A 16,310-nucleotide genomic window follows, 5' to 3' on the forward strand; every position below is an offset into this window, starting at 1 on the left:
ACAGGTAGGAAATTCTCAAATACAAAATCTCTTTTAAAAGACCCAGACATACAACTACCACAAACACTACTGTACTATAAAGCTCTTTCATGTCAATTCCACATCTTACTAATGTCAAATATTCAGAGATGTTCTAACAAAAGTGACCTGTCTGTATTAAAGACAAAGTACAGTCTGACTCTTTTGGGCAGTTATTATATTTCATCAGGTCACATATATCCTTGATAACTCCAGAGAAATGTAGGCTCTTATCACAATACAAGAGACTTTTCACCTGGTCTTTAACAATTAAAAGAAGTGAAACTTAAGATGCTATGATTCTAAAATCTTTTATCTTCCAAACTTCAGAAAATTGTTAAAACATAACTGTTGCCTCTGCTTACCACTTCTTGTAGAAGTAAAAACAAAAGGTCACTTATAAGCTGAATGGAAACATGAAAACATACCCGAATATGATAAAAGCTAAGAGGATATCATTTTTAAATGGGAGCACACTGAAATTATATAAAAAAAAGAAAATTAACAAAAATATAAAATCACACTTTATCGTAAAGAATACCACCAGGTGGATCTTTTTTGTTTATTTGAGACAGGGTCTCACTGCTGGCCAGGATTAAATGGCCTGAAACTCATTACGTAGAGCAGGCTGGCTTTGAACTCAGAGATCCACTTGTACAGAGTAAAAGAATACAAGCCTACAGAGTATTGGGATAAAAGGCAACTGGCTTATTTTCTTAAAAATTTCATTAGGAATAAAAGCATAGTCATCTAAATGTAACCACTGTACACTACAAAAACAAACATTCATTTATATTATCTTTAAGCTTAGTGGCATAAAATGACCTGAATGGGGACTTCTACTTCAAGGTATACACAACGCTAAGCTTTCGTTTTATGGCTCTCCATACAATGAGGTTCACCACCACCTGTTTACCACATAACTGTTAAGCAAGTAATACAGTTAAGTTCCTACCTGATCATCATCTTCCACAACCACTAGAGTTAACTTATTCTTCTTAAAATCCAATCTAGTTATCTTGGGCCTGTAATAATGTAAGATCAACAGGTTAGGGGAAATCCTCTGCTCTATCAAGTATGTTTCTTCATCTTAATTCTCAACACTGGTAAGGGAAATGCAGCCAGCTCCGCCTGTCAAAGTCTCTAAAGGGAAGGCAAACACATATTTCAAAAGCAACCAACTGACAAAATGATATTCCCGTGTATCAGATATTAAAATTATAAAGGAAATAAGAAATATAGTGTATTTTGCATACCCCTAATGTGGCATAATAAATTCTGTAACCCTAGGTAAAATGTTTCAAGATTAAACAGCACAGGAATTAGTTATAGCAAAAAGTCATTAGGTATTTTTAAAGGGCATATAAGAAACTCTCACTGATTATGGTTCCCAACTCTGTTTTTACCCACTAACACCTGGAAATGAATTTGAGTTTAGGTGGAAAGTCTTGAAGTCAACAGTCTTGGCATATTACAAAACTTTAGCTCTTATCTGTAACATATGCCAAAACTCTGACTTAGTTCTAACAAAAATGTAGTAATGTAAACAGCTTCCCAATTCTATGCTGTAGGGCTATGAAATCTGTGCAATAACTCTAAGTATGGAAGACAGAAATTGGGAAACAGGAGGAGCCAAGCTTGAAAAGTAGGAACAGAAGCACTCCCATCTCCTCCGTTCCCATGAAGGGAAGACACTAAGAGTGACAGAGCCACAGGAGGGCAGGTCCGGAAGGGCGGGAATCGTGTAAGGAGCATGTTGTAAGTATACAACACGAGGTAGAGATACTAAGACGTGCACTGACACACTTTGACACTAATGGGCTACAGACCAGGCGTACTGAAGTTTGCCTCTGGGGAGAGAGGTTACAGATGAGTAGGGAAGAACAGGAAACAGTAGCCTCCTTCACTTACAAACGTCTCAGCATTCTGTTTCCACACCTTTTTATTCACTAGTGATATAGATACACTGACTCATTAAAAACAAGACACTGCTTACCAGAAAAACAAGCCAATTTTGGTCTCTCCTTCAAAAACAAGGACTCCTGTTGGAGTCAGTCCCAAACTATAGTCATTGCCATCTCTAGCCTAATGTAAGGAGAGAAAATAAAGTGTTTGTACACATGAAGCAGGTTTCATATTTTCATACAAGTGGATCTTTTTTCATACTAAATATAAATTATATACAGGCTAAAATTATAATCTAGATGTTTCTGACAAATTATCCTTTTCAGGTTATAAAGTGTCAACCTTTACTTTTTAGTAAAGTCTCCTCAATAGTGAGCATTGGTGGTATCACAAATAATAAAAAGTAACCTAATTTTTTTCTCAATGTAAAAATCACATTTAAACAAGGATTTTAGATAATTCTGGGAACTTTAGTTTTCTCTTGTTTCATGATCAATCTTTCTTTAGACTCCAGTCTTTTGTTTTGTTCTGATGTTTGTTTTTGTAAGTTAGGGTCTCTACACATCGCTGGCTATCCTGGTAGAACAGGCTGGCCTTGAACTCAAAAAAAATCCATTTGCCTCTGCCTCCTGAATGCCCAGATTAAAGGTTTGTGCTACCAATCCCAGGTGATTCTAGTCTTTCGATATCTAATTTCAACCATTTTCCTTACTACACATCCAAAATACTCAGAGGTATTCTATAGAAACTCTATGCCTGCCCAAATACTGTAGCATTCACATTCTATGCCTTTAATCCTAAAATGGATTTTTAAAAAAATGATTTAATTTTGTTATTGTTAAAGTATATGTATATACACATTGGGTACAAGTGTTTACAGAGTCCAGAAGAGGGGTGTCAGATCCTCTGGAGCTGGAAGTACAGGCATTTATGTGGATCTCAACACAGGTGATGAGAACTGAACTCAGGACTTCTACAAGAATAGCACATGCTTGCTCATATCTGCTGAACCATCACTCTAGCGCCAGAATAAAATTTTAAAACAGGTACTACAACAAAAGGCTTACCTTGACCACATGCATATCAACACCATACATTTCTAGCCATTTGGCTTTATTCAGGTAATTGGTTTCTGCTTGTGCTGGTGTCTGACCTCTGAAAATTTAAATATAGTAATTATAAGATAATAAACAAGAGCGGGAAAAAAATGAACAATGATGTTGGTGATATTAAAAGTGTGATGAAATAACGAGCTACCTGTATTCCTTCCATTTCTCAAAAATAGCCAGTTCCATCTCTTCAGTCTGGATGGGCACAAACCTGAACTCAGAGACCAGTTCAGGACTATGTTCAGCAAGATCATAGTCGCCAAGTTCAGCTACAAATACAAGTTAACACAGTTATGTCATGTTAGTGACACCAAGAAAATGCTTTACAAAACATTTTGTAAACAAAGATTAAGAAGATCAGTAAAGCTCCTTCTTAAGCTACCAGCTATTCATAATGCCTAGACCATTCCGCTCTAATAAATCTAATTTAGACTTGGATTGGTCTGTACACATATGCAGTGTGGTTTGAGACTAACCCCCACAGACTCAGGAATTCATGGTTCAAAGCTGGTAGAACTGTTTGGGAGAGATTCAGAGGCAACTTGTTGGAAAAAGTGTGTTAATGGGATAGACTGCCTTAGGTCTAAAACCTCCATGCCACTCCCAGTTAGCTCTCTCTGCCTCATACTTGCAGATGTGCACTCAGCTCCTGTTAGTGACATGCTTACTCGCCTGGTGCCATGCTCCCTGCTATAATGGTCATAGACTCTTACATCTGGAACTGCGTGCCAAATTAAATGCTCTCTTTTTTAAGTTTTAAGTTGCTTTGGTCATGGTACTTTGTCATGGCAATAACAAAGTAAGACAATATAAATCACATTTGTTGTTGGTGACTTACTTTTAAATATACATTTCTAATTTATTATTAATATATTGACATATATTAATGCTTAGCTTTTGAAAATAAATTTCTGTGTTTCCATAGAGAAAAAAAAAACTTTGACTTTTAATTCATGTTTTAAAGATTTATTTACTTATTTAATGTATATAATTGCTCTATCTGTATGTACACCTACATGCCAGAAGAGGGCATCAGGTCCTAGGGTAGATGGATGTGAGCTACCATGTGGTTGCTAGAAATTGAACTCAAAACTTCTGGAAGATCAGACAGTGCTCTTAACCACTGAACCATCTCTCCAGCCCAACCTTAATTCTTAAAAGACAATCACCTGAATACCTAATTAAAAAAATAAATTAAAAAAAAAAGAGTCACCTGCTATCAAAACAAAAAAACCTATCACCCAAGATGCATGCTATAATACTTATCTCTAATTCTCTGTGAGGTATATACACTGGAGTGTTTGAAGACACAAACCTATGTCTGTGCATGCAGAGTCCACAACAGGATGTCAGGTGTTTCCTCCTACTGCTTTCTGACTTATGGTCTAAGTCCAGTTTGGATGGTCATCAGGTTCTTGGATCTGCCTGTCTCAGCTCCAAAATTCTAGGAGACTTTGGCAGATATTGATATGGGGCCACGTACTGGTATCTTTCTATCCGCAGATTAAGAACCCTCACTCACTAAGTGACCTATCAATCCCACATAAACCTTATTTGTATGCATGTACTTTAGCTGTCAAGGGGGGCAAACAGATACAAATACCACTTTTAAATTTATGTCTCACCTTCATTATGCAGATAGAAAGCACGTTTTAATTTGGAGACAGATTACAATAATGAAAAAAGCCAAGTAGGTAAAAATTCTTATCACCAGGAAAATATGCTTTAATAATAGATATCCAAAATAAGTAAAAACATTAGGTTTATGATAAAACACACAAATGTAGTTTTATAATCTATACAGTGACAAACACTACTGATCTTAGAATGATGAGAATGTACAACCACTAAGGCAAAAACCTAGTCTTGAGCATCATTAACTCTGATTACAGTATCATTCATTTTACACACACACACACACACACACACACACACACACACGAGAAATGTTTCCTAGACTCAAATTATAGTTTTCCTTTAAAATGTCAACTTTTAAGAGAAAATCCCCAAGTTTATCATGAAGCAATTTAAACATTTGGCTAAGTTTTCCACTAACCTCATTTTTTAAAATATGTACTGGCTCCATCCTGTCCAAGTATGTCCCGAGTCTCCATGAACTCATTTTTAACAAGAGTAAAGAAAGGATCAGGTAGCAACCACGATCAACCATGCTAGTTTACTCTTCTGTTACTTATGGAACAGGAGTCAACTTAGGGTTCTATATTAACGTCTATTCAATTACCAGGAGGCAGGCTGCCAACTGTTTCATTGTACTACAGACGGGTAAGGAGCACGGGCTCCTCAGTTACAAGCACTGGCTGCTCTCTTGAGAACCCGGGCTTGATTCTCAACACCTACATGGCAGTTTACAACTGTCTGTAACTCTAGTTCTAGGGAATCAATGCCTTCACTTGCCATCCATGGACACCAGGCACACACATGGTGTCAGACATAATTGCAGACAGAATACCTATACCCTTAATGCAAAATAACTTTAAAAAAAAAAAAAAGGAAAGAAAAAGAGAAAAGAAAAAGAGCAAAGAATTGAGAGGGAAAGGCCTGAAGACAATAGCTTTTAAAAGAACTACTTTAAAACCAAGCAGAATTCAAAAGCCGGACGCTAGTAGTTTCACACAGAAACAGAGCTGTAGCATCCCTAGCTTGTCATTGAATTTTTTTTTCTTAGACAAGTATCACACAAAAGAATTAATTATGTTTCAGCTTTAATCAAGCACAAGAATCACGTACCTTGCAGATTATAAGCTGCCAACTGAACTGCTGTATCAAAGGGACACTCTAACCTGAGATCAAAATATAAATTTTTCCGTCAATTTATAATCTCAATTTTAAGCTGAATAGCACCTCGAGCATTTGTTTTTCCACAACTTTGAACTTATTTGTGTTCACTTGTGTGCAGTGCACTTGACCATGTGTGTGTATGTGGAGGCTGAAGGGCCATATCAAGTATCTTCCTTTGTTTCTTTCCACCGTAACTCTGCTGGAGACAGTGCCTGACACTGGACCTCGAGCTCACTGTTTTAGCTACAGTGCTGGCCAGTGAGCCCTTAGCACTGGGGCCACAGATGCCCACACTGCTCCTGGGTTTCATATGGGTAGATGGGATGAAACGCAGACTCTGTGCTTGCTGAGTCATCATCTCTCCAACCCTGAACTGAATTTGAATTTATTTTCTAAATTATTTTTCTACTACTCAAGAATTTTGCAGTTATGTACTAAATAATTTAATACTCACTTCCCACTGAGAATATCTTGTTTTAGCTGAAGAACAAATAAATACCTAAGAAAAATAAAAGGCACAAGTTAACTATATAGAACAATTCACTCTAGGAAAAACAAAATTCTATAATTTTAACTTAAGAATCCTTTCCTTTTTTCAAACAGGATTTTACTATGCAGCCCTAAATGGCTAGGAACTCAAGAGATCTTCCTGCCTCTGTCCCCAGCTGCTAAGATTAAGGGTGTGCACAAACATACCCTGAGAAAATATTCTATTTTGGTTTGGTTTTCCAAGTCAGGGTCTCTGTGTAGCCCTGGCTGTCCTGGAGCTCAGTCTGTAGACCAGACTGGCCCCCAACTCAGAGATCTGCTTGCCTCTGCCTTCTGGGTGCTGGGATTAAAGGCGTGAGCCACTACTGCCTGGCTAAGAGAACATCCTTAATTACAGAATTTCACTGCAGAAAAATGTGTAAAGGGAAAACAATAAAGGAAAAAAAGAGGGGGGGAGCAAGCAAGTCTGAAGGACAGAGGGCTGAGTAGAGCAGAGCAACTTCAGAGAAAATGTCAGAAGGATGTAGTGTAAGTGGGCCTGATAATCTAACTTAACTTTGACACCACACATACCTTCTATATGAGGGCTGTAAGGATAACAGCAGGGAATACAAAAGGAAATCCCTCAAAAGGTATTCTTAACAACTCGGCTTCTTCACCAAGAAGGAATACATATGCAATAAAGAGGCAGTGTAAAATAAAGAAAGGGATACATCCTAACAGAAGACAGATTATAGTGAATGTCAATAAACATAAGATTGAAATTGTTAACACGTTATCAATTCTGTTTAAAACCTTATCAACTGACTCACTGGTCACTCCCAACAAATGCATGAAAATCAGCACTTCATCTTTTACAACAAATAAAAGAATCAAACACTTCAATTATTTTTAATATTTTAAGACAAGGTCTCACACTGTAGCTTGGACTAGCCTGAAATTCACTTGGGGACTCAAATTAGCCTTGAATTCACAGTAATCCTCCTGCCCTAGTTTCCTGAGTGTTGGGATTATAGGCATGAGCTATGTGGCTGGAATCCAACATCTTAAAACATCTTGTTCTAGAATAAAAATTCGTCTGACACTTTTATTGATAAGGTTGGAGAATCCTAAAATCGGTCTTCTAAAGGTCTTAGCACTCCTGACACACCTCTGAATAGTGGCCTTACCGGGTTAGCTCCTCACGAAGATTATTTGGTTCCGAGGAATAAAACTTAACTCGAAGATGAAGACAATAGGGTGAACCAACTGCCATTAAAAAAAGAAAAGAGCTTTAATTTTTATTAATTTACTAGTAATCTTCAGTCAGACAGCTTGCTGAAAGTTACTAAGTATAAAAGGAAAGAACAGATTATTGTACCATTACTTCAAAGTACAACATAAGCTAAAATTTGACAACAAAAGTTTTAAAGTATACCAAGCACAGCACAGCAATATCTCATTCATCTGTCAAACATTAATTCTGACACTTCAGGGCCAAATATAATCTTAGTGGAACAATCAAACAGCCTGGAAAACCCGCTGACCTGTCCTTCCAGTGAACACGGAGTATCGCCAACATGAAATAGCTCAAGGCCAAGTATCCCACACTTTCAAATTCAATCCAGTGGATTCACTAACTGCTATGTTCCCAGCAATTCTGCCCCAATATTTTATAAAGTTTATATTTTATAAAGTTTGTATTTCAAAAAGGCAGTTAACCTATCCTGAAATTCGACACTGCAGGGATAAGCCAGACTGTGGGAACCAAACACTGGTATTTTCTCAAGTTCTGCCAACTTAACTACATTTTATATGAATTAATACATTATTCTTAAGACTTACTTTTAATTGTGTATGGGGGGGGGGGCGGGGAGGGGCTGTGTGCATGTGCTGGACTCTAGCCAGGTAAGGTAGCTCATGCAGGTATTCAGAGAGTACAGAAGAAAATGCTAGATCCCCTGGAGTTGGGAGTTACAAGCAGTTGTGTGTGTTGTGTGTGCAGGTGTGGGGAACTGAATGTGGGTCTTCTTCAAGACCAGATTGTGTTCTTCACTGCCGAGTCATCTTCCCAGCACTGTTTCATTATTTTCTTTAAAAAGAAATACAAGTAAAGGCTGGAGCGATGGCTCACTGCTTAAGAGCAGTTGTTGCTCTTCCAAAGAACCTGGCTTTGATTGCTAGCACCTATTTGGTTCACAATCATCCATAACTCCTCTTTCCAGGAATCTTCTGAACAGCCAGGGCACCAGGCACACACATGGTTCACATATATGCATGCAGACAGAGCACTCATATATCTAATAAAAATAAATTTAAGTAAAACTTTTAAAAAGACTTAACAGGTCTTTGGTGTTTGCTGACTACACAAAGTCAGAGGAGATAGTAAATCTACCAAGTATCTCTTACCAGCTCACTATGCCTGGTCTGTATCATGAATCTCCAGAAAGACAAGGGGAGAAAATTATTACAGCCTTAAGGTCTCGAAATGTTTCCTAGAGCCAGGTAGAATCCTCAACAAACAAACAAACAAACAAACAATACCCCTGCCCCCATAAAAATATAAAACCCAAAACATTTCAACACAACTGGGTGGTGGTAACACACACCTTTAATCCCAGCATTCAGAGGTAGAGGCAGAGGCAGAGGCAGATGGATCTCTATTTTTGAGACCAGTCTGGTTGAGACAGTCAGAGCTACAGAGAAACCCTGTCTTGGAAAAAAAGACAAAAAACAAATGCAAAAACCAACAGCAACCCCCTACCCCAAACAACCAATCAATCAAAAAACTTCAACACAAGTAATTACCTGAAGACAAGTTAAATATTTCATAAAAATTCAATCTAATTTGTAAGCTGCAAATGTTTCTTCTATAAACTCGAATTATAAGCCTCTTACCTAGGCTAAGGTTAAACCCATATAAACCAGGCACTGAGTGGGTGTATATTACAATAAAAGTTTAGAAAGCAGACACCCTAGTAAGCGAGGCACAGCAGAATACACCAAAATTCCTAGCAATACTGAGGAGGCTGGAGAAGGCTTCTGAGCATTGGGCCTGCCTAGGCTACATCTTGAGAGTCTTGGCTGACATATCCTCCCAAAAAGCAGATAGTAAAAACACGCATAGGAAACATAATTTTTGAAATGTCCTTATTACTAAGAATCAGTGTCTCTGATATGTTTCATTTGCACTGTTTTCAAATGATTTCCCAATACTTACTTTTTACTTGCTTTTTGATGCTTTTTGTACCATCCAACCAATGCTGTAAACAGAAAAACAAAAGTTGAGTACTTATCGGACTGGTAGGACTTTAACATTTAATAAAGAGCTATTGCTTACTGCAACTTTGTTGACAACCACAAAGCAATATTTCACAAAGGGACTGAATTTGAAAGAGGTGGCTCTTACAGTTTAGATTATATCCAGTTCCCAAATAAACAGCTCTTTTGAGATTGTTAATGAAAAAAAGGCTGTAGCTACAACTCAGCTATCACTACAAACATGTACATAAATCAAATTTAGAAAATATCAAGGCCTGGCCATTCCTTTATAAGATTTACAAGCAGACCCTAACACTGAGCAGAGAATGTTTTCTGAACACTGCAAAACTGACGAACTATTTAGCACTCATTCAAAGAGCAGGAAGGGCTTTCCTCAAAATTATGACGTCTATCAAATGAAGCAGGCACTGTCCTGCTTCACAAATAAAAATGTTTCTACTTGACAAGCAGAGTTCTGCTTTCAACAGTATCAGCCTTTTAATTTTTATAGCCTCTTCACTGGGAAATGTTCACAACACAAACAAGCCTGAATCAATCCCTAATGCCTGCACTGACAAAGCACTGTCAGCTCAGTTCTCATTACAAACCCCTCCCATCAGCCTCTTACAACAACAGGCTGAACTACCATACACAAGGGTGAGCTCTCCTCAGCATGCTTTCAATTCCAAGCACCAAAAGAAGGGAGGGCTCCTGTGCTAACTAGTCCACAGCGCCAAAGATCCTGCTAAGCAAAGAATAAATAAGGCCCCACTGTTACCAGGACTCTCCTTACTAATTATTTGTCTGGCTTCTTCTCTTTCTTTTCTTTTCCAAAGTACGGAAACAAAACAGTTTCCAGCAGTGTGCACTTCTACCCTCTAATAAGATGCTCTTGTAAACATTCTAGGCAGCAGCTGGGCAATGCTTTCTGCCTTTGTTCTGGGGGAGATTGAACCCAGGGCATCAACCATCCTAGACAGGAGTCCTGCAGCTGAGTCACGTGACAGTCCCATGCTAATGTTTCTTCTGGGTTTCAAGTTGTGTATGCTATTAGCCATTTTTCATTTCATACACTTTTGGAGGGCCCCCTTCTAAACATCTTTCAGCATGGAAAATGTTCAGTTGTACAAATCTTACTGACAGGCAGAAAAGTTTGATTTATTGAGAATGACTTCAACCCGGGACAGCAAATAGTGCTTTCATTTTGGCCCAGAACCCAATATTCAATTATCTTAGACTTGGGATAGCCTAATGCTATTACACCCTGAGCATGAAATAAAATCAGTTTCTGTGTCTAGAATGTTTGCTCTCTGAACTACAAACCTGGACGTTGTTCAAGTCTTATTCCTCTTACTGTAGTTGGGGGGTGGCAACAAAAAACAAACCCAAAACCCTATTCATGGCTGATCATGTGGGTATTGTCTCAGGGAGCCCTGCTGTGCATGCACAAATGAGCACATCTCTCCAGGTAAGAATTGTTAATAGACAGCAGCTAATGCCTCAAGAACTCATGTATAGGGATGGAGAGATGGCTCAGAGGTTAAGAACACTGATTGCTCTTCCAGAGGTCCTGAGTTCAATTTCCAGCAATCACATGGTGGCTCACAATCATCTGAAAAGGGATCTGATGTCCTTTTCTGGTGTGTCTGAAGACAGCTACAGTGTACTCACATACATAAAAATAAATAAATCGGGGAGGAGGGGGAGACATCATGTCTAACTCAGAAATAAATGTACAAAGATTTTCCTGCAAGGAATTCCATAAGAAAAATCCAAGAGAACAATCTAATAACAGACTTGACAAAACATTTAAATATGACAGAAGCATAATATAGCAATTAAAAAATGAAAGCAAATACTTAAAAGATCTAAAACAGATACTTGTATTTTCAGGGCATATAGGGAGCGATGCCTGAAACCCTGGGTCTATGTAGCCCTGGATGTCCTGGAATTCTGTAGACAAGGCTGGCCTTGAACTTCTGCCTTTTCCTTCTGAGATTAAAGATATGTGCCACCATGCCTGGCCACAATGCTGTATTCTAAAGGACATACTGTAAAGTATTACAGATTCTTTTATCAAAATGTACAAATGTATACACATTTACATTCAGCTAACAATAAAGTAGTAAATGAGATTACTGGTGAGGGGCGGGAGAGATGGCGCTGTGGTTAAGAGCACTAACTGCTGCTCTTCCAAAAGACCAGGATTCAACTCCCAAGCATCCATAAAGTGGCTCACAGCCTTATGCAATTCCAGTTTTAGAGGATATGACTTTCTCTTCTGGCCTTTAAAGGCACTGTGAACATGTGGTGCACAGACATCCATGCAGGTAAAAACACTCATACACCAAAGAAAAGTAAAACTGCAAAAAGTATTTTTAAAAAAGATTTATGTATGTGAGTACACTGTTGCTCTCTTCAGACACACCAGAAAAGGGCCTCAAATCCCTTTACAGAGGGTTGTGAGCTACCATGTGTTGCTGGGAATTGAACTCAGGACCTCTGGAAGAGTAGTCAGAGCTATTAACAGCTGAGCCATCTCTCCAGCCAACAAAAAGTATTTATATGCAGTTATCTCAGCAGTTATGAGCACTTGCTTCTTTTTCAGAGAACCCGAGTTCAGTTCCCAGAACCCATGGCAGGTGGCTCACCTCTTAACTCCAGCTCTAGAGAGTCAATGAATGCCCTCTTCTGCCCCTGAGTTCCCTATGTGTATCACATGTAGGCAAACCCTTGAACACAAAGTATAAAAACCAACATAAACCAAATGACTATTTTCATGATTACATTTTTCTACTCTTACCAATGCCCTACCATTAAATACAAAATTATGCCAGTAGAGAAAGCGTTGGAGATGTATACAAAACAGTAATTTCAGTGTTCGCTATGGATTCCTGTAGTTCCACTCCAGTAAGACAATTCAAACAAACACATTTAAAGAGCAACTTAGGAGCTGGGGGAGTCCTGGTCACCATTCTTATGAGGAAGGTCTGAGCTCATGTTTGCGGATTCTCAAGTCTGTTTTCTTTCATCTCCTCCGCATTCCATGGCCAGTGACTGGAAAGTTCAGAGCTCAGAGTCAGGCGCTGATGTACTTTCCTAGAACCAGGGGCTCTAAGAGTTATGTTTAAATTGCTAAGAAGATAAAGATGGAAAGCATGCAGATACAGATTCTTGGGTGTAAAACTGAAACAGTTTATTCCTTAAAAAGAAAAGAATTCCCTCTGACTTCCTATTTTTAAAGTTTAGTTGATACTAAAAACTTACGATGTTAAAAATAATATAGAAACCGTATTTCCTTTCACTCTAAGCAGCTGGTTATGGAAGAACAACTTACTCATGTATATTAAAAGACAATAATATATAATCACAAACATAACAGACTTTTAACTAACCAAAGAATGACCTAACATCAACACACACACACACACACACACACTAAGAAAACAGGGTTTGTAATAAAAATAAAATAAATAAAACACTTCTGTTTAGTCTAGATGCTAAGAAACACTTCCTTTTTTTTTTAAGACATTTATTACTTTATTATTGAATTATATTGTAAAGTCTACATCTACGAATAAATGCTTTGCATTTACATCAAGGACACATTTACTCTAGTGGAATAAAACAGACACAGACGAAAGACCAAGTACACATTTTTTTTTAAAAATGCCATGTTTTACCTGGTCCTACCTTTTGCTGTACTGGACCATACTTTCCGATCCTAGACCGACCGGCCTTACATATATGTCAAGTCTGATTTATACCCCCACACTTTTAAACATCAAGTGGGGCTTCTCACAATTTTTAATTATAAACAAAAGATTGAAAGCAATATGAGAAGCTATGTCTGAAAACAAAGGAAGGAAGATGGTTGTCACTGTAGGGTGGGAAAGTTGGGTAAAACATGCCCATGTGGCCCATCTCAAAAAAGACACCGTGACTCTGAGAGGCAAGCACTTGAGATCTAAGTCAGCTCCCCACATGCCCTGCAAGACCAGACCTACATGTTCTGGTCTCAATGGCAAAAGTATACTTAAAATGTCTACGAAATATCTAAAAGCTAAATACAGTAAATGTTAAGTCAAAACTGTGTGCTGGTCTAAATATTCATATTCGGCTTCCTCCTTTGTAAAAATTAAAATTGTCTTTACATTTTGGATGTTATTAAAAATAATTTACATTTTTAGTGTGCTTTACGGTCAATGACTGTAAAATTGCAACTTAAATGACTTAGTTAAAAGTGTTTATGCTTTACTTGATTTTTACTAAAATTTAAATTGACGGCAACTTCATCTAAGCCATACACAAGGTAAATTTCAGCTAAAAAAAAAAGACGACAACCATAAGGATATCGTTAATCATTTCAGGAGTATACAAAACCATAATGCCCACCTTATTTGAAATTACAAATTAAGCATTAGCTACTACATATGTGATTTAAAAGCAAGTCGGTTATAGTTTTAAATCAAATTACACCGGGAATTATATGCCTAAAACAAACAAAAACAACACCCCGACTCAACCCAAAACAAAAAACCCAAAAATCCCTGGCTGAAAACAATTTTTTTTTTTGTTAAAAGAAGACAATGAAATCCATGTAAAACAGAGGGGATCAGTGTTTAGTTTCTAACTTCTAAACAAACACCCTCACACATATTTACCTAAAGAATATTTTGCTAATAATCTGGATGGATGGGACAAATGCTTTACTGTAAATAAAAAGCACAGGATCCCAATGGGAGCCTTAGAGGCAGCTAACAGCTCCCTCAATCGTACAGCCAGCTAAAGCAGGTATCTGCTGCTCTACAAGGTCCCTGTGGAAAGCCAAGCGTACTTAATGGTTTTAATGAAGTAGGACTTCCATGATATGACAGATACTCTAGTGAGTGGTATGGTAAGGCCGCACCAGCACTACCACATGACAGGAGTCACACAAGAGCTTATTGCTATTCCTTCCATGGACAAACCGCTGCGTACAGGAAGCACAACTGCGTGACCGAAGAAACACTTCCTAAGTAACTGCTTTCCTTGGAGTTAACAGTTTGTCGTAAATCATTTCAAAAGACTTAGACCAGCCATTACAAAATATTTTCAAGGTATCTTTGGTAAAATTTTGTAAAATGTCAAATTCACAGCTGAAATGTAGATGACCTCAGTATGTAAATCATCTTTAAAAAACCCAATATGCTTATTCCTTTTGCATTTTTGTCTTGCATATATGGATGTGCACCACATGCATGCTTGTACCTATGGAGGCCAGGAGAGGATACAGATTTTCTAGAAGGTGCGTTTCTAAGGTAATTCATCACAGCGACGCTGGAGCTAGATATGGTTCAGGTGTTAAGTCAGCTTCCTGCTCACTCACAGAACGACACTTCAGTTTCCAGAACCTCCAGAAGGTAACCCGAGGAGCCCCAGGCATTATGCAGGCACTCATGTACATAAATTGAAAATAAAATCTTTTAAACATTAAGAAACCAGAGAGATCAATGACCTAATGGTACACCTCAAGGTTTTAAAAAAACCAAGAACAAGAAAGCCAAACCTAAACTCAATAAGAGCTGAGATTAATGAAATAGTAATCAAAAGAGCAATATAAAATATCAACAAAGAGATGGTTCTTTAAAAGGATAAACAGTATTGGTGAACCACAGGGTAAACTACTATTACTACTAATTACAGGTTATATTTATAATACCAGAGACAAATTACAAGTAGTACAGATGTCCACATGATTAAAAGGGACCATTATGAAAACTTATAAGTTAAATTTAAAAAAAGAATAAACTCCTAGACAAATGACCTACCAAAATTAAACCAAGACACTGGACAAGAGTAATCCTGAAAGGCTGGAGAGATGGCTCAGGTTAAGAGCACTAAGTACTCTCCCAGAGGTCCCATATTCAATTGCCAGCACTGCCATGGCAGCTAACATCTCTCTATAATTAGTTACAAAGGATCTAATGCCTCCTGGCCTTTGTAGGCAACGCACACATATAGTACACAAACCTATATTCAAAAAAAAAAAAAAAAAAAAAAAAACACCCACAGATACCAAATACAAATAAATCTTAAAAACCATATTTAAGATATGGTAATAAAACTTCCCAACTAGGACAAAGGCCAGGGCCAGACACACTCCCTGCTTACTCTACCTCTAAAGGTAACCAAATCAATGTTCTCTATAATACTACACAAAATAGAAGGGGGGATGCTTCCCAGCTCTCTACTCTAAAGCCAGCATTGCCATGGTAATAAAACCAGGGAAGGATTCAACAGACAAAAGAACCAAAAACACATGGAAGAGTTCCTTGATGAACATGGCTGCAAAACCTCTCCATACTTGCAACTTAGAATCTAACAACATGTTAAAGATCACACTTGGGCCTGGGGAGATAGATGGCTCAGTGGGTATAGAAGTGCTTGCTATACAAATCTGAGGATATGTGGTTCCAATCCTGTATCCCAGATTAAAAAACCAAAACCACACAACCCACAAAATGCAATGCAGGGGTGTGCATCTGTAGTACTAGCACTTCTATGGGGAAATGGGTCGGGGTGTGGGAGGAAAGAGAGTCGGCTGGAAACTCAAAAGTCAACTAGTCCCAAGTATGTCTACAGTGGCAGAAACAAAAGAGATGCCACCTGACAAGGTGGAAGATAAAAGCCAACTCCCCAAATTGTCCTTTGAACTCTAAACATGCTCCAAATCATGTGTATGACTGTATACACACACATGCCCCAAAG

The 16,310-nt window shown here is 38.0% G+C and overlaps 1 protein-coding gene across 5 annotated transcripts in view; it reads right to left on the reverse strand.

Annotated features, from left to right (window-relative positions):
- Epb41l5 (erythrocyte membrane protein band 4.1 like 5) overlaps positions 1-16,310 on the reverse strand; it is a 102,512-nt gene that overhangs the window by 70,687 nt on the left and 15,515 nt on the right. For all 5 annotated transcript variants that reach the window (XM_029474204.2, XM_021168536.3, XM_029474198.2 and 2 more), the window contains exons 4-11: positions 9,520-9,562; positions 7,490-7,568; positions 6,286-6,330; positions 5,781-5,833; positions 3,181-3,301; positions 2,991-3,078; positions 2,015-2,103; positions 974-1,043 (exon numbers count right to left, since the gene is read on the reverse strand). In XM_029474204.2, coding sequence (XP_029330064.1) covers positions 974-1,043; positions 2,015-2,103; positions 2,991-3,078; positions 3,181-3,301; positions 5,781-5,833; positions 6,286-6,330; positions 7,490-7,568; positions 9,520-9,562 — 588 coding nt within the window. The remainder of the gene's footprint in view (positions 1-973; positions 1,044-2,014; positions 2,104-2,990; positions 3,079-3,180; positions 3,302-5,780; positions 5,834-6,285; positions 6,331-7,489; positions 7,569-9,519; positions 9,563-16,310) is intronic.

The sequence above is a fragment of the Mus caroli genome, unplaced genomic scaffold, assembly GCF_978045245.1.
Source record: "Mus caroli unplaced genomic scaffold, Mus_caroli_1 scaffold_1, whole genome shotgun sequence".
In the NCBI taxonomy this organism is placed as follows: Eukaryota; Metazoa; Chordata; class Mammalia; order Rodentia; family Muridae; genus Mus; species Mus caroli.